The sequence below is a fragment of the Callorhinus ursinus genome, unplaced genomic scaffold (genome assembly GCF_003265705.2).
Source record: "Callorhinus ursinus isolate GAN/ISIS: 27379988/994484 unplaced genomic scaffold, GSC_fseal_2.0 scaffold25, whole genome shotgun sequence".
NCBI classification, from domain to species: Eukaryota; Metazoa; Chordata; class Mammalia; order Carnivora; family Otariidae; genus Callorhinus; species Callorhinus ursinus.
Window position 1 is genome coordinate 11,375,973 of NW_027397087.1, and position 18,438 is coordinate 11,394,410.

An 18,438-nucleotide genomic window follows, 5' to 3' on the forward strand; every position below is an offset into this window, starting at 1 on the left:
AACTACAATAAGTAACAGAGTGTCCTTACTAGCATCTCCCAGGCACTAACTGGGGGAATTAAGGTGGCCAAAGTGTAAGGGGTTTTAGATTTCCACCCATATAGCACCAAGGGATTGAACGGTTATGCTATTGGTTCATCTCCCTTTCCTGTGAGCAAATCTGGGTGGAAATCAAAATGTCACTAGGAAGGTGAGCATGAAACCAGGGGATGGGGAGAGGGTGTGCTGGATGTTTGCAATGGCTAATGCCACCCTGCTTTGGTGGCCTCATGCCTCCACAGCAGTAGGTGGGGACTGGCTCCTCATAGTCTTAGGTCAGAGAACTGTCTCTCCAGGATGGTTTTGGAAAGCAAAACCCCCTTCTGCTAGCACATTTTTTTCTTCCCACATTATTATGTAATTGATTAGGTTTAAACCTAACTTAATCTAGTCCCATCCAGTTCATATTTTCCTGACATGACAATATACTCACACCACTTTAGTCTGATCTGGTTGTCTCTGAGATTCATCTGTTACACATTTACAAATAATCCCTTTGGCTGTATCATTTCTGCTGGTGTCGGATCTCATTCCTTTCATTTGGGTCTTCCTGATTTTATTCTAAGTTTGAGGATACTTTGGGGTGTCAGTCCAACATATTGCCCATATAAATACTGTCTCATTAATTCCATAAATTAACATATGGAGTAACTAGTGTTATTTTCTTTTTTTAATGTTTTTTAAAAAATATATTTTATTAATTTGGAAGAGCACATGAGCAGGGGGGAGGGCTAGAGGGAGACAGAGAAGCAGACTCCCTGCTGAGCAGGGAACCTGAGGCAGGGACTCAATCCCAGGACCCTGGGATCCTGACTTGAGCCAAAGGCAGATTCTTAACCGACTGAGCCACCCAGGCACCCCAGATATTTTCATTTTAAAGCTGGAAAAACTGACACTAAGACTTGCCCAAACTTGTCCAAAATCATACACCTTGATAAATTATAGAATTATGACTTCATCTCAGTCTGATTTCAAAGTTTAGCCTCATTTTACATAATACTGAAGTGACTATGAAAAATCAAGCTTCCAAACTGACATTTCAATCAGGAATTTACCATGATGTTCCCTAGTGATGACATCTTATACTATACACAGTATTTCTTTTTCTTTTCTTCCTTCCTCCCTTCTTTCTTTCTTTCTTTTTTTCTTTCTTTCCTTCCTTCCATTCCTTTCTTGTAATGTCTTTGTCTGGTTTTGGTATTAGGGTTATGCTAGCCTCATAAAACCTATTAGAAGCCTTGTCTATTTTTTTATTGTCTTAGGTTGAGAAAATGTTATCTGTATATTTGTACCATTAAGAGATTTTCTTTTTGGCCTAGTGTATGGTCAGTTTTTGTAAATCATTCATGGATACTTAAAAGAAAATGTATTCTCTTTTTAGAATGCCATGTTTTACCTACATTATTAATTATAAATTTAGACTTTCTATATCTTTAAAGCTCTTACTACTGTGTTTCTGTTTTTCCTGGTATGTCCTGTGGTTTTATTTATTAATAGTAATTAATATTCTCATTGATGCTATGGTACATAGCATTCATAGATATTCATAGATATTCATTTGATACATTTTGGTTTGGTACACAGATGTTCATGACTTCGTAAATTCATTGTGAATGCATTCTTTATCATTATAAATGACTACTTTTTGTCACTTTTAACACTTGTTTGTCCTGGTGTTAATAACCTTTCTTCTATGCTTGTTTGCAATTGTGAAGATTTCTGAATTATTTTGTTTTGGGTCCCTTGTATATAGCACAGAGTTGCATTTTGCTTTATGATTCAATCTGAATTTCTTTTACACTAATAAATTAGTTTGGCCCACTTACATGTAACAAATTGATGTACATTTGGTCTTAGTTCTCATATTATTTTATATGATGTCTTCTATTTCTTTCTTTTTTTTTTAAAGATTTTATTTATTTATTTGAGAGAGAGACAGATAGTGACAGAGATAGCACAAGCAGGGAGGAGAGGGAGAAGCAGGCTCCCGCCGAGCAGGGAGCCCAATGTGGGGCTCGATCCCGGGACCCTGGGATCATGACCTTAGTGGAAGGCAGACGCTTAACTGACTGAACCACCCGGGCGCCCCTGATGTCTTCTATTTCTTTACAGATTTTTTAAAGACTCTCAAACTGTGACGTGTATTTTTTTTTTATTTTTTCCTGAAAAATTGGAAGGCTTGTATTTTTGTTTTAGTGTATAATTCATACACCTAATCCTCATTACTTAGGCATTATTTATCTCCATTTTCTTTTCCTTCTCCTGACTTCAGTAGCCCTTCTCTTTTTGTCCTTGTTTTCTCATTCATCACATGGTTGGCTTAAATTCATCTTGTAGTAGTTACTTCAAGGAAGCCTTATGGAAACAATATTTGAGCTCTTGCATGTTCAAATATGTCTCACTGTGCCTTTTTGTATAAACCACGGTCTGGCTGGGTACAAAATGTATGGGTGACACTTTCCTTGAGGACTTCTTAGGTATTGCTTCTAGCAATGAAAGTTGCTATGGAGAAGTCTAAACTAAGCATGAATTTTTTCCACCCTTGTAAGTGACTAGATTATTTGCCTCGCTGCCCAAAGGATTCTTCCTTTATCTTGGAAATCAAGCTTTTCTCAGTTTCCAGAATAACATTTCCTTGAATGTCATGTGAACTTTCAGTTGGTAGATTCAAATATTCTTTTATTTTTGGAAAATTCTCTCAAATTATATATTGAAATGATTTTCTATTCTATCATGTTGGGTATCTTCATCAGGAAGTCCATTATGCAAATATTGGATCTCTTTTGCCTGTCTTCCATATCTGTCATTTTCTCTCTATTCCTTTTAAACTTGTTCCTTTCCATTTCATTTTGTTCGCTTTTCTCAATCCTGTCCTCTATGTCTTTCACTGTTTTTAGCAGTGACTACTCCTCTGTGATACTTCCAGTTTTGCTTTCTTTTTTTTTTTTTTTGGATGATTTTCTTTTATTCCACCTTCCTGAGGTCTTCTGGCTCACATTTCATTTCTTTCTAATATTTAACTATTGCTCCTCCTTTTCATCTCTATGCTATTTTCTTACAAAGGCAAATACATTATTGAATTTTTTCATACATATTAATTTTGTAAACCTTATTTATAGAAAAGTTGCAAGTACAATACAAAGAACTTTATTTCCTATCACAATTGTCAACATTATGCCCCATCAAACTCAGGAAATTAACTTTGATATATAGTATTACTATCAGATGATCCTCTGACCCTATTCAAGTTTTACCAATTGCCCCAGTAATGTCCTTTACCCAAATGGACCCAATTCAGAATCACGTGTTGCATTTAGTTGTCTTGTCTTTTTTTTTTTTTAAGATTTATTTATTTATTTGAGAGAGAGAGAATGAGAGAGAGAGAGAGAGTACATGAGAGAGGGGAGGGTCAGAGGGAGAAGCAGGCTCCTTTGCTGAGCAGGGAGCCTGATGTGGGACTCGATCCCGGGACTCCGGGATCATGACCTGAGCTGAAGGCAGACGCTTAACCAACTGAGCCACCCAGGCGCCCTAGTTGTCTTGTCTTTTTAATGTCCTTCAATCTGAAACATTTCTTCAGGCTTTCTTTGGCTCCCATGACATTGACACATTTAAAGATTACAGAAAATAATTGCAGGATACCCTTCAGTTTGAGCTTGTCTAATGTTTTCTCATGATTAGATTCAGCTTATGCATTCTTTGGCATGAATATCTCAACTGTTTTCTTCTCATCGCACCCCATAAAGTGGTACATAATTTCAGTATGTCCCATTGCTGATGATATTAAGTCTGATTAAGGTGGCCTATGCCAGGCTTCTCCACTATAAAGTTACTCTTTTCCCCTATGTAATTAATAAATATTTTGTGGGGATGTGCTTTGGGTTATGTAACTACATATTCTTTGTCAAATTTTCAATTTATTAATTGATTTTTATCAGTATGGAGTTATGGTTCCTATTTTATTCAATGGGTTATGATCTGTTATTATTATAATTTATTTGTTATGCCCAAATTGCCTGTACTTTGGCCAGTAGAAGCTTCTTCAAGCTGACTTCTGTGTCCTTTGATATGTCCCATCATTTGTGGAATACTTCCTTACTCTCTGGCACAACAAGATAGTCCAGGTTCTGTAAAAAAAAATAAATAAATGAAAGAAGATGTTCAGGTTCATCTTGTACTTTTCTTTTTCCAGCCCTAGATTAAGTCATTGCTTTAAGAGAAGCCCTGGTTCCTTTTAGTGGAGAATGGAAACCAAGATTTGGGTGCTAGATATATATTTTGCTATCAGGTGTCACTGTTTCTAAGCTCTTTCTATAGACAGAGCTATGGAGTATTATGTGTGTGTGTATACACATATATTTATATGTATTTCTGTCTATATTGCAAATCATGAGTTCACACTGATCCCTTCAATTTTATCTAACACCATATAGGTTTCATTCTGTTTTTCTCTTTCCATATGTATACCTCCCTTCTCCAATAGTGAGAAACTCTGCTCCCATCATCCTTAATATATTGCTTATTTTTTCAGTCCTCCTGTATGTACCAATCTCTTATCTCTGTGGCTCCCTCCCCACCTGAGCAAATGCTATCCTCAACATACTCAGGCTCCTATACCCAATGCTGCCCTTTCCCTGTGGTCATCCTCTCCATCATAGCCAGTCTCCCTCACCTTACACTGAGCTGTGCTCCCCCCATGTGGACTCTTCCTCACCCTTTTGGGGCTTTGACACCCCATGTTATTACCACCTCCCTGTGAAGATGCCCTTCTCAGTCCATTCAGTCTCCACACCTATGTTGCCCTACCCCCACCCCTACTTTGCACCCCCTCCACCCCACCCTACCTCCAATGTGGAGATTGGATGCCCTCTTTAGTGTAATGGCAAACTTTTTTATCACAACTGTCATTTGCTCCTCAGGAATATTTTTCTGGTGAATGTTCTTTATTTCTTTTCCTCTCCCTTTCTTCCTTTTTTCCTGTTTGTTTCCTTTATCATGTTTGTACAGTTCCTATTCTGGAACTTTACTGATAACTAATGAATGATGTGAATTACTCCTAGACCAGTTATTTGTAGACTCGACATGAAGAGAAGAGGACAAGGCAGAGTTCTAGGCTAACAGGAATTTCCTCTATAACCCAGGTTATCTATAAGAGCTCTTTTAGGGACACCTGGGTGGCTCAGTTGGTTAAGTGTCCAACTCTTGATTTCAGCTCAGGTCATGATCTCAGGGTTGTGAGATGGAGCCCCCTGTCGGACTCTGTGCTGATTCTCTCTCTCCCTCTCCCTGTGCCCCTCCCCCACCCTTTCTCTCTCTCTCTCTCTCTCTCTCTCTCTCTCTCAAAAAAAAAAAAGAGAGAGAGAGAGAGCTCTTTTTAGCTCCCACCTCTCCCAGACACAGACAGGCTGTTTATAACAGAGTTGGCCAGCTCCTCCCCATTGCCTCCTACAAGCAAGACTTGTTAATGGGATTCCCTTTTCAATCCTATCTTCTCTGATTCTCAGAATCAAACCAATTCAGGGAGGTTCTATGCTCCCAGCTATGCTCCCTGTCCTTGCTGCACTTTTTGTACCTCAGAGGGAACTCCTGACCTTGGAGAAGTATGATTTTCCCACTTGTCCCCTAAGATCTTTAGGTATTCTTGCCACATTTCTTCGTGTACTCCTGTATTTCAGTAATGTGAAACATTGGAAGACCTGTACACCCCTGGGTTGGGTCTCCTTGTTCACCATGGCCCTGCCACACTGCTAACTTTTTTTTTTTTTTAAGATTTGTTTTACTTATTTTTTATAAAAAGAGTGAGTGCGAGAGCACATGCACGAGCAGGGAGAAAGGCAGACAGAGAGGGAGAGGATCTCAAGCAGATTTCCTGCTGTGAGTGGAGCCCCACCCAGGGGCAATCTCACCACCCTGAGATCATGACCTGAGCCAAAACCAAGAGTTGGCTGCTCAACTGATTGAGCTGCCCAGGCACCCCAACACACTGCTAACTCTTAATGATGGTATCTTCCCCCTCTAGGACTCCATGCGTGTGTTGCAGGAACACACACTCTCTCTTCTTCACCTCACTGCTGTGACTACCCAAGCCTTTTGATTACAGCTTTTATATCACTTCCTGGGGGCAATCTTCCCTTGATTTCAAGCTGTCCTGGGTTTTCCTGTTACACACTTTCATGGTATCCTTTCCTTTTTCTTCATACCCCTTACCTTAATTATGGTAGAGTTATTACTTTTGTAGTCATCTATTTAATGGCTTCTCCTCCTTGAATGGAGATTATTTCTGTCACATTCATTGTATCTCAACATTTTACACTTGCATGTCATAGAATACTTACTACGTATTTGTTAAATGAATATATGAATGATTGCAAACCACTATGGCTCCTGTTCCTATCTTCAAACCAAAATTCTTTGCCGTGATCACCCAGGACCTCCTTTTGGCTAAATTCACTAGACAATTTTGGTTTCTATAGTGATCTCTCATCAGTATTCAACAGTTGGCCACTTCCTTCTTAAAACACTGCCTTTCCCCAATATGATCTCCCTTATTCTCAGGATTCTTTGCTGGTTCCTCTTTCCTTTTCCTGGTCCCTCAATGTTGGATGCTGGAAGTTCAGACCTGAAGTGTGTCCTTTTTCATTCTATATGTTGCAGGATTTCTTTTCCTTTATTGCCCACAGTTCTTGGTCATGCCACTTAGAAGAATAAAGAGGTAGACCAGAAGAAGAATGGTGGGCAGCAAAGCAAAGTTTATTGGGCAATAGTACAAAGCTCCTGAAGAGGGAGGGGACCCGAGAGAGTTGCCAATTTGGCACTTAAATCTAGGGGTTTTTAGGGACTCTTTGGTGTGGGCTGTTTTAATCTGATTAACCCTCCACGTGCTTGTCATCCCATCAGGTTTTTGTCCATGCACTCATCTACCAATCAGGTAGTTGTTCACGTGGGAAAGGGTGGAGGGCTCCTTCCAGGGTGGTGTTTCGTAGCCGGGGACCAAGAGGGCAGCAGCTGCCACTGTCCTAAGGCATGCTGGCCAACTACAAGCCACCAGATCAAGCTCTTTGTTTAAATATCCCACTGGCTGTTGAGCTGGTCCCCAGGCCTGGGTTAGGATGCCCAAGGCCATTCCCTTCCTTTCTGTCAGCCCCTTCCTTTCCTTCCAGTAGAAGACTTAAAACTGGGGCACTGAGTAAATAAAATCTAGAATAACAGGATGGGGTCTTTTTCCTTTTAAGGGTAGTTTTCCTCTTAGGATGGGGGCCCCTTGTCCCTACCTATCTTTCTTCTGACTATCCTTTATCACTATATACTCTCCCTACATTACCTCCTTCTCTCTTATTGCTTTATTTTTTTTTAAAGATTTTATTTATTTATTTGAGAGAGAGAATGAGATGGAGAGAGAGAGAGCATGAGAGGGAGGAGGGTCAGAGGGAGAAGCAGACTCCCTGCTGAGCAGGGAGCCGGATGTGGGACTCGATCCCGGGAGTCCAGGATCATGACCTGAGCCGAAGGCAGTCGCTTAACCAACTGAGCCACCCAGGTGCCCCTCTCTTATTGCTTTAAATACAGTCTATATACCAATGATTTCCAAATTTAGTCTAGATTTTTCAAACCAAGACTTTCTCAGACCCTCATATCCCTGGGTTTTCTCTTGAATGTCTCACAGGCATCTCAAACTTGGCCTATCCAAAATTACCTGCCTGATCTTTCCCCAAATCTCCCTCCTCCCTCACTACTGCCCATATCAGATAATAGCACTCATCCATCCAGTAATCCTGTCAGAAATCTACACATCAGCCTTCCAACTACCTTCTCCTCAAGTCTTATAAACCAATCCCTTACCAAGTGTCTTACCAACATCAAAATAAATCTCTGGTCTACCCGCTTCACTCCATCTCCACTTCCAGCATTTATCCAAGTCACCATCCTCAGCTATCATGTAACAGTAACATTTAATAGGTGCCCTTGCTTCCACTTTTCTGGGCCAGCAGCATTGCCACCACTACCAGCAAGTGCCTCTCTCCTCTGGATAGTTCTAGACTAAAATACCTGCTCTCCTTGTTCTTTTCCTAAAGTTTTTTTTTTTTAACAGAAATTTTCTTTCTTTTTTTTTTTTAAGACTTTTTATTTATTTATTTGAGAGAGAGGGAGAGAGCATGAGTGGGGGGGGTGGAGGGGTAGTGGGAGAGGGAGAAGCAGACTCCCCACGGAGCAGGGAGTCCGATGCGGGGCTCAAACCCCAGGACCCCGAGATCATGACCTGAGTGGAAGGCAGACGCTTAACCAACCAAGCCACCCAGCTGCCGGAATCTGAAACAGACTCTGGGCTGAGTGTAAAGCCCGATGCTGGGCTCCATCTCACCAACCTGAGATCACGATCTGAGCTGAAACCAAAAGTGAGACGCTTAACCAACTGAGCCACCCAGGCTCCCTGTTCTTTTCCTAACTTTCCTTGAACTTTGTTAATATCAGGTCTGTTACTAGTTCCTTAGGGAGGCCCATTAATCTCATTCATTGCATGTGGAATTTATTAGTTTAACTCTCATTGGTAACCTTATTTCCAAGGTCTGCAAGAAACTTCATAGTTTCTTTTTTTTCTTTGTTTTTGTTTTCTTTCTTTTGTTTTGTTTTTCTTTCTTTTGTTGTAAATAACCAGGTTGGAGTAACGTGAACAGCTGATGACCAAATGTAACCTGAACAGTTGATGACCAAATGAAACCAGGATTTTACAACTCTACTGACCTTTAGAAAACTAAGGCCCTATGGCACACTTTACTTGTTAGTACACACTGTTATCTATACCTGAAGTAACCCAGTGTTTATGATAGGATACTGCCTGGACTAAAGTCTCCCTTTTCCTAGATATGTGACCCTGGAGGATATACATCCTGTGATTTAATTTTTAAATTCCAATAGGAACTTTATCAACAACTTGTAGTTGTATTCAGTGGAGACTGCCTCAAAGTGCTGTGCTGTATGGGAAAGTTAGGCAGGCCACCAGCAAAGGCAAAGCCAGCATTTTATGCTCTATTCAGTAAAATGCCTAGAAAAATCTGTTCCTTACCATCATGAATGCTGGTCTCTGTTAGGAAATTATGTAGAAATGTCACACCAAATTGTTTAAATACTATCATAACAACTTGCTTTTTTACTTTAAAATTGTCAGTTTCTTAAGAATCCTTATCAACCCCCCTTTTACTTTTTCTTAAAAGGGCCTCAGTCATAGAATGTATTTCTAAATTTGTCTTCTGCCTTTCCAAATCTCTACCCTCAGGCAACAACCTTCAAGACGGTTTCAAAATGTTATTGCTCATGAGAAAACAAATACCTCTCCAAAGTGGGGCCATTCTGTCATATTTTAGCATCAAACCTCTGCTTTGGTTCTGGTGTTCTGTTTACTTAATTTAAAAGTCGGTGAGTGTCTACTTCAAGTGGCTCTCAGCTCTTAAGCCATTCCTAGGGCTTTCTCCATCATCAGCTTCACCCACTGGAAAGCCATGCTTGGAAGACTGTGAAGGAACTCCACAAGGCAAGAAGGGAAAGCTGAGTTTTAAGTTCAGGTGCATGAGTGAAGCCAGGTAACCCCGAGTTAGTCCATCTCTCTGAGCAAAGCCTGCTCAGAAGCTGAGTGCAGGAGGTGCGGGTGGGACCTGCCAAGTATAGCCTAGCCTAGTGGGATATGTCTTAAAGTAATGAACATGACGGACTCTGCATGTCCCCTAAAAAATCCATCTCATTGCTTTGTCACACCTTACCCCCCCTGCCCTGACACATACTTTCATTTTTACCATTATTGGGGTTCCAGAGCTTGATCCATGTTTATCATCAAATCTTTTTTTTTTTTTTTTGAGCTCCTACACTGTCCAAAACACTTTACCAAATTCTGTTTTTAAAAACGAGGCCTTGGTGAGGGTTCTGGAGAAAAAAAAAATTGGTGAGGATGTAGAGAAAAAAGAACCTTCATGCACAGGTGGTGGGAATACAAGCTGGTGAGACCACTGAGGTAAACAGTATGGAGGTTCCTCAAAATTAAAAATAGAATTATCATATGATCTAGGAATTCCACTACTGGGTATTTACCCAAAGAAAACAAAAACACTTATTTGAAAAGATATATGAACCCCTATGTTTACGGCAGCATTATTTACAATAACCATGATATGGAGCCAGCTTCAGGGTCCATCCATAGATGGATGAAGAAGTGGTATATATTTACAATGGAATATTACTCAGCCATAAAAAAGAGTAAGATTTTTGCCATTTACAACAACATGGATGGCCCTAGAAGGTATAATGCTAAGTGAAAGAAGTCAGTCAAAGAAAGACAAATACCATGATCTTACTCATTTGTGGAATTTAAGAAACAAAACAAACAAAGAAAAAAGAGACAACAACAACAACAACAACAAAACACCCTTAATTATCAAGAACAAACTGGTGGTTGCCAGAGGGGAAGTGGGTAAGGGATGGGTGAAAAAGTGAAGGGAATTAAGAATACACATATTGTGATGAGCACTGAGAAATGTATAGAACTGTTGAATTATTATATTGTGCACATGAAACTAATATAACACTACATGTTATTTATACTTCAATGACAAAAAAACCAATGAGATGCTGGATAGAATGGATTATGCGAGCAATTCAAACAAATAGCAGTACTTACAGACTGAAATAAAATAAAATTTCAAATAAAAAAATGAGATGCACTACACATGCATTAAAAATCTAAAAATTTTTTAGATTTTATTTATTTATTTGAGAGAGAGAGTGCAAAGCAAGTGAGAGAGAGAGAGAGGGAGAGCACGAGCCGGGGAGAGGGGCAGAGGGAGAGGGAGAAGCAGGCTCCCCACTGAGCAAGGAGCCTGATGCGGGGCTCAATCCCAGGACCCTGGGATCATGACCTGAGCTGAAGGCAGACACTTAGCCGACTGAGGCACCCAGATGCCCCAAAACATCTAAAATTTTTTAGAAACTGACCATATCAACTGTTGGTGAGGATTTGGAGAAACTGGAACTCAGCTCCAGCTGCATAGCAGCTGGGAATGTAAAGTGGTGCGATCACTTTGGAAAACAGTTTAGAAGTTCTTCAAATGGCTCAACATAGAGTAACAATGACCCAATAACCCAGAAGAAAGGAAAGCCTATGTCCACATCAAAACTTGTTCATGAATGTTCATAGCAACCATATTTGTAACAGTAAAAAAACTAGAAACAACACAAGTGTCCATCAACATGTATATGAAAAACACATTGTGGTACATCCATACCAAGAAATGATACTCAGCAGGAAAAAGGAATGAACTAGATATATGTAACAACTTGGATGAATCTCAAAACTGTGGTAAGTGAAAAGAAGCCAGACTAAAAAAATACCCACTTTTTATACCATTTATATAAAATTCTAGAAAATGCAAACTAATCTGTAGTGAAGAAAGAAGAGGAATGGTTGCTTTGGATAGGGAGACGACTTTTGAGGAGGATAGATAATGCTCATTATCTTGAATATGGTGATGGCTTCATGATGTACACATATATCAAATTTTTTTTAAAGATTTTATTTATTTATTTGAGAGAGAGAGAATGAGAGATAGAGAGCATGAGAGGGAAGAGGGTCAGAGGGAGAAGCAGGCTTCCCGCCGAGCAGGGAGCCCGATGCGGGACTCGATCCCAGGACCCTGAGATCATGACCTGAGCCGAAGGCAGCCGCTTAACCGACTGAGCCACCCAGGCGCCCCACATATATCAAAATGTATAGTAGTGTGTACTTTAAATATTGGCTGTTTACCATATGTCAATTATACTTCAATAAAGCTTTAAAATTTAAAGGTAAAAAGGAAAGTAAGATACTTAATAGATTAAGGGGAAAAAAAGAAAGAAAGAAATGAGGCCTTGCCCTCAGTGGCCTTCCAGAGCATTTGGGGAAGGGATGATTACAGGTGAAAGTACGGCTGTGAACCATTTGTGGGTCACGCAGTGAGTGCCACAGAGAGATATCTTCAAGGGCTGGGCACTGGGGAAAGTCTCCTGAAGGTGATAAAATGATCCAGCGGCATATCTGGGCATGGCGAGAGGCTGTAGGGAATGAAAACCTGAGCACTGTTCTCAAAGGAGGGAAAGGGCTTTATGGACTTTGGCCTGTCCTGAGGGAAGCTCTCCCCTTAGAGTAAAACTTCACTTCCGAGGAAAGAGAGGCTTGAAGGAAGAATGTAGGCAGAAATCCTGCTTCTATTATAATAGAGCCAGTTAAGAGAGAAAGTGTTTGCAGATTTCATTTCATAGCTTCTTTATTCTGATGCATCAAGCCCATGGGATGGTACACCAATTCACTGATTCACTCTTACTAGTACCAGGCACTTTGCGGGATGCTGGAGACACGGGGGCAACGTGGAAGTTGCGTCAGTGTAGAGCCTGTTCCTCAAAGTGTAGACCGTGCCCGACCTGCAGCCTCAGCATTCCAATGCTAATACAAATACAGACCCTCCGGCCTCATCCCTAGGTAAGACCTAGACTTACCCTCTCAGAATCTCAGTGCTGGTCCTGAGACTCTGCTCCACTTTGCAGAACCCGCTTCTGCCCCTGAAGTCTGAGTACCTTGGTCTGGTGGCTGTTGCCTCTGCAGGCTACTTGCAGTGCAGCAATGTTCCCTTGGATTTGAGGCTGACAGAAACAGCAGCACCGGCAGATGGCTGCGGTGGCCGGGGTTTCCCCCCACCCCCCGGACCTCCCCCCCTTCAGTCCCCTCCCAACCTCCTCCCAGCCCCCACCCGAACCCCCTACCCGCAAAGGCCGGAGCTGAGCAGGGAGGCCCCACCCTCCATACTAGCCCCGCCCCGATTGTCAGGGGCGAGGAAGCCCCGCCCCGGGCCAGGCGTGCGCCTTTTCTGACAAGCAGGGCCTCCCAGCTCTTACCCTCAACCCTCGCGGGGCTGTCACCAAAACCCTCACGCGTCCTGCGGACTGCAGCCTCGACTCGGCAGGGAGAAAACGACATGGCGGCGGCCAAGCCCGAGAACCTCTCTCTGGTGGTGCACGGACCCGGAGACCTGCGCCTGGTAAAACGGGAAGGGGAAAGGGAAGCCTAGCCAGACCCTGCCCTGCGGGCCTCTGAACTCAGCCGCGGTCCCAGCTCGCCAGTTCCAGCCTGGCGACGGCCCTGCACCTCTGTGTCCCGGCCACCCGGATCAGAGCTGGTTACTCTGTTGGGGGAGGGGGCTGGTGGTTGTAAGGTGCTAAGAGGAAGGTTCTTGTCGCGTGCCGCCCAGAACCCAGCCCCATGGCCGGCACGTGGCCAGAGCCCAGGAAGATTGCAAACTGATTGAAGCCTTCTCCTTCCTTTGCCAGCTGCAGATTCGTAGTCTAGCCTTTTGTCATTGCACATCAAAAGAGATACCAGGAGGCTGCCTAACGTAGGACATGCCCTGGACTTCTCCGGGAAGACAGTGAAAGGCAGAAGGGAGGGCCAGAGGGACATTTAAAAAGCTGTGGAACGCGTATTTAATGTGTCTTGCTGGGGCTGATAAAACCTCCTTTGCAGGATTATTATGATCACAAGAGTACCCAGCACTTATTAGGTACTCAGAAAGTGCCAGTTCCTGCCTCTTTTCCTTCCAGCAGAGGCCTCCATCTCCAGGACTCCTGGTGTTCCCTGTGCCTATTCCAGACTTCTGGATCTGGATAGTGTCCATGTCTCTAAAGCTTCTTTCCTCCTTACCTCCCTTAGTCCACCCTTGGTTCACTTTACGGCCATTTTCCTCTGATCCGGCTCCCCTGTTTCTTTAAGAGCATTATGTGTATGTCTCCTTGGCACCATACCTTTCCATCTGCTCCCTGGCTCATGGGGCCAAAGTCAGGGAGCTGCAGGGTTGGCCCTGTGGTCGTGCCAGGGGTCCCTTGACAAAGGCCATCTCAGATGGGCCTGGGATGGCAGTGGGTGTGTGGGATGGGTGCCAGCCATCTTCTACTGCTCCCTGGTGCCTCCCTTCCTCCTCAAAAGGAATATACATGAGGATCTAGATAGGAGGGACTCAGGAGATTATCCAGATTAGCAGTTCTTGACTATTTGAGAATCTGTGGTCTCTCTCCCCACAGAATGCAAACAGACTGAGTTTGGCAGCAATTTCAGAGATTTTTGTGGACTTCCTTTAAGTCCCTCCATCAACCTTCTGGAGGTTTGTGGACCCCAGACTACACACTCCTGCCCTGAGCCAACTCTCCCATTTCCTCAGTTAAGAAAGTGCCGACCCCAGGGTGACAGGCTTGATTAGTTAACAGGGCCCAGATAAGAACTCAGGGGTTCAGGCTCCCATTCCGGTGCTCTCTCCACTCACTGTGGAGCCTCACCCAAGGTCTTGAATTGAAGTGACCCTATTAGTGTTTATTGCTCCCAACACCAGATGGTATTGTAAGGAAGGCAAAGTGGTGCAGCTCTGTGCAGCTTCCAGAGTGGTCTCCAACTCAGTCCTTCATTCCACAAACATTTATTAGATGAGAGGGTGCCTGCCATATGCCAAGCACTGGGCCGGGGGCTTGTGGCCCCTACCCTCAAGCTACTCTAGGGAGACAGACAAGATGAAGTCAACAATGAGTCCGTGCGACAGCCTTGATGGAGGCTGCGCAGAGTAAAGACCTCACAGGGAGGGGCCCTTGGCCTAGGAAAGAGGTCCTGGAGGTGGATGCTACTTGATCTGGTTCCTGAAGGATGAGTCGGAGTCATTCAGACAAATGTAGGAACCAGTGCAAAGATAGATGAAGTACAGGATTACAGGTCCTGTTTCCTGGCCCTGCAAATAGTGTGATGTACTGAGTGGAGTTTGAAGCTGGAGAGGTCGACAGGATCTGCTTTTCCTGTTGCTCAGGGCCTGTTTTCAGTCATGAACCTGTAAGTAGCAGAACTAGAATTGCAACCCCAGGATCTGCTTTGCCTTAACTCTTCAACTCATGCTCTCCCACTACTCTGCCAGATGACCTCTCTTTTTGTCATGCTTCTAGAGCAAAGCCTTGAAGACTGGAGGGGCCGGGAAGCTCACCTTAAAATTGATTTTATGAAAAAATAATAAACATTTTTGAAGATTGATTTTATCAGCTTTGCCTTAGAATCTACACCCTGAATTAGGGAGGAATTGGGGTGGGTGTATACTAAAGGCTCTAGAAAATATGACTGGCTAGAGAATGTTGCCCGTGGTTGTGGGATTGGTACACTAAAAGGCTTCAGGATGGATTCATGAGTGCCTCAGGTCTGTTTGAGAGTAGCGGGTGGTGGGATCATTTTACTAGACAAAAGAGTAGATTAAAATGATAAGATCGGGTTTGAGTTTAAAATGTCTCTGGGACATGACATCAGGGTGTCTTTGAGAAATTACCTTGGTTCTAGGGATCTGGGATATAGGGACGATTTCTTGGGCTGGAGATGTAAATTCAGGAGTCCTCTGCTTCTTTACTGAGCAGTCCTGCACCCCGCCCCATGAAGCATTTGCGAATGTGTGTGTGTGTTGGGTGTGTTGTCACAACGACTGAGGGGCAGACTTCATTCAGTTTACAGCACTGTCCTGCTCAACAAAGTATTGTCCTGGCCAAAGTAGCACCCTGGTGGGAATTTGTAGATGGACCAGCTTGCCTAGGCTGAGCGGGACATGTAGAGCGAGAAGGCAGCAAGTGGAGGACATTACCTTGGAGAGAACCCCATGCTCAGGGGAAGGGGCAGAAAGCTGTCAGCTGAGAAGAGTGACCAGGGATGCCTATGCTGCCTCAGAGATACCTGTGCCTCAACACAGACCCTCCTGGCCCCTCAGCACTCCCTCCAGAGAAGGACCCCCAGCACCTCCAAAGAGAGCCCCCTGACTGCCATAGCGCATCTCTGCTCCTTCCTGTAAGGCAAATAGATAAGTGGTTTGGGGTTAGGGGGTGGTGGTACTATTAGTAAACCAGGAAGCAACAAGGAGGAACAGTCCTAGGGCAGCTTTGGGAGCGAACACCAGTTCTCCTTTCTGTGGGAGAACCAAAATGAAATCTAAGATTTCCTGGCCATAGCTGGCTGTGGCCATTTTGGCCAACCAGGGTCAGGGTCCACTGATAGAAATGGTTGTGCCTCGGGAACTCGTGTGAAGGGAGTTGTCTGGGGACAGGCCATTTCTAAAATCTGAAGCAGGATTTGGAAGGGTTCTGAAGCAGGGAGCGAGGGCTCAACCCTGCCCGGTGCTGCCATCCCACTTCAGGTAAGCCCAGGGACCGGCCAACATCCATGGCAGCGGTGTCTGGGGGACATTTGACCTGCACCTCTTCAAACTCCTGCCATCGTCCACCTGCCAGGAAGGAAACCTCACACCTAGCTTCTTCCTGCCTATGGAGAAGGCAGGAAGGATTCCCTTTTCTTTCTTGGTGCTGGGGCTGCAGGGAAGGGAAAAGTAAATTCCTTGCCTACTGTGCAGCTAGTGATCCCCTTGGCCACAGCAAGGGAAGGGCCCTGGCAGCTCCAGTGCTCCCTGGCCTGGGGATTCAGGTCTGCGTGATGCCTCGGCTCTGAGCATTTCTAAATTGGGTGGTAAATCAGAGAGAGAGCATGCGCGTGCGACACACACACACACACACACACACACACACACACACTGACTGGTGGTTTATCTTTTATAATGAGGAAAACAAAAATATGAGGGGGAAAAAAGGGACTTTTACTTTTCCCTCCCTAGTTTAAATAGAGCAAGGGAGAGAGGCAGCCAAGCTGATGCATAAAGAGGCAAACAGCCTGTCAGCAAAAAGTGTCAGCTCAAAGTGCAGCTCACTGAGGTCCTCTTTAAATGGAAACAATAACAAAGTCACGAGCCAGGTTGAGGCCCAGAGTGGGGTTTAGTGCCAGCTCTGCTGTTTATAGTTGTGTGACCAGCCAAATTACTTTCTGCTTCAATTTCCCGTCTGAATGATAGGCATGACAGGAGTTTTCATCTCTGGGTTGTATAAGGGCTAGATGGTGTCAGGGAACAAGAATTCCTGTCCCCTCAAAGGTTCTAGCTGGACCAAGAATCAAATTGACATGAGACAGATTAACAGGAGAAAATCAAATTTAATAGTTTATATGTACAGAGAATCCACACATATATGGAAATGCCAAAGACAGGCAAAATGAGGCCTCTGTGTCATTCTGAACTAAGAAAAAGGGTTAGAGGCTTGGGACTTCAAAGGGAATGAATGCAATTCGCAGGAAGATCAAAAAGAGGAAATGTTTGGTAAATAAATATTTCCCCTCCCACATAGATGGATTACTCAGATAAAATTTATCTACGGTCAAGACCCTCCAATTTAGATTCTTCTTTGTAGTTAAGGCTGGGGCAAAAGTTTCTCCTGAGCTCGTAGGATCTTGATTGCCTTCAACTCAAAATAATCCACATGCCAAAATGGCCCATCTTGGACCAGCCTGCCCTCAATCAGCCCTTACAAAGTGATGGTGTCTGTAAAAGGTCCAGCACAGCTAATGACAGGAAGCTAGGGCCTAGAAGAATCAGACATTTAAACCATCTCAGCATAGGGGTGCCTGGCTGGCTCAGAAGAGTACAGGACTCTGGATCTCAGGGTCATGATTTCAAGCCCCATGTTGGGTGTACAGATTACTTAAATTAAAAAAACAAAACAAAAAAAAACCATCTCAGCATAAAAAGAGATAAAGACCAAGATCTTCAAATACATGGGCATTTTTTTTCTTTTGTGTTACGTGGGCAATTTTTTTTAGATTTATTTAGAGAGAGTGCATGCGTGAGCAGGGGTAAGGCAGAGAGAGAGAGAGAGGGAGAGAAGAAGACTGTCTGCTGAGTGTGGAGCCCTGTGCAGGGCTTGATCCCACTGATGTAGTTTTGGAATGTTGGTGAGGCCTGGAGCCAAGGGCGAAGAAAGAATTCTTGAGACGTCTTTGGTGCAAAAAGGGTGATTTTATTAAAGCAACTGGGACAGGACCATGGACAGAAAGAACTACTGCACTAGGGTTGTGAGGAATGGCTGATTATAAACTTGGGAGTTGGGGGAGGTAAGGAAAAAGGGAGGTGTCCAAAAGGACTTTCATATGCTAAAGAAGACCCTCAGGATACTGGAGGTCTTGCTATTGTTAAGCTAAGGTAGTTTTTCCCTTAGCAAAGAATTAACTTTAAGATAGTTGAAAGTTTCCTGGACAAATGCCACACATATCCCACCTAGGAATGTGTGTGTGCCGGGGGGGTGGGGGGGGGTGGGGGGGGGGGGGGGAGGGGGTGTGGGGTGGGGGTTGGGATGTGACCTTGTGCTTCATCCTCAGCTTGCCTTCTGTTCCCTCATCACCACCACCACCCTGAGATCATGACCTGAGCCAAAATAGAGTCAGATGCTTAACTGACTGAGCCACCCAGGTGCCCCTATATGGACAATTCTTAACTGAATTATAAT

General features: G+C 43.7%; 1 protein-coding gene and 1 long non-coding RNA gene across 3 annotated transcripts in view; one reads left to right on the plus strand and one right to left on the minus strand.

Annotated features, from left to right (window-relative positions):
- Window positions 1-3,410: 3,410 nt before the first annotated feature.
- On the minus strand, window positions 3,411-13,049 carry LOC141369993 (uncharacterized). The gene is made up of 3 exons (XR_012373612.1): window positions 12,949-13,049; window positions 12,553-12,696; window positions 3,411-4,166 (listed from the first exon to the last, which is right to left on the minus strand). It is a non-coding gene; the product is annotated as an uncharacterized lncRNA (long non-coding RNA).
- The window catches only part of SORD (sorbitol dehydrogenase), a 32,847-nt gene continuing 27,304 nt past the window's right edge, over window positions 12,896-18,438 (plus strand). For both annotated transcript variants that reach the window (XR_012373611.1, XM_025884176.2), the window contains exon 1: window positions 12,896-13,091. Coding sequence is in view for 1 of the 2 variants with exons in the window: in XM_025884176.2 (XP_025739961.1) it covers window positions 13,029-13,091 (63 nt within the window). In the remaining variant the exon portion in view is untranslated. The remainder of the gene's footprint in view (window positions 13,092-18,438) is intronic.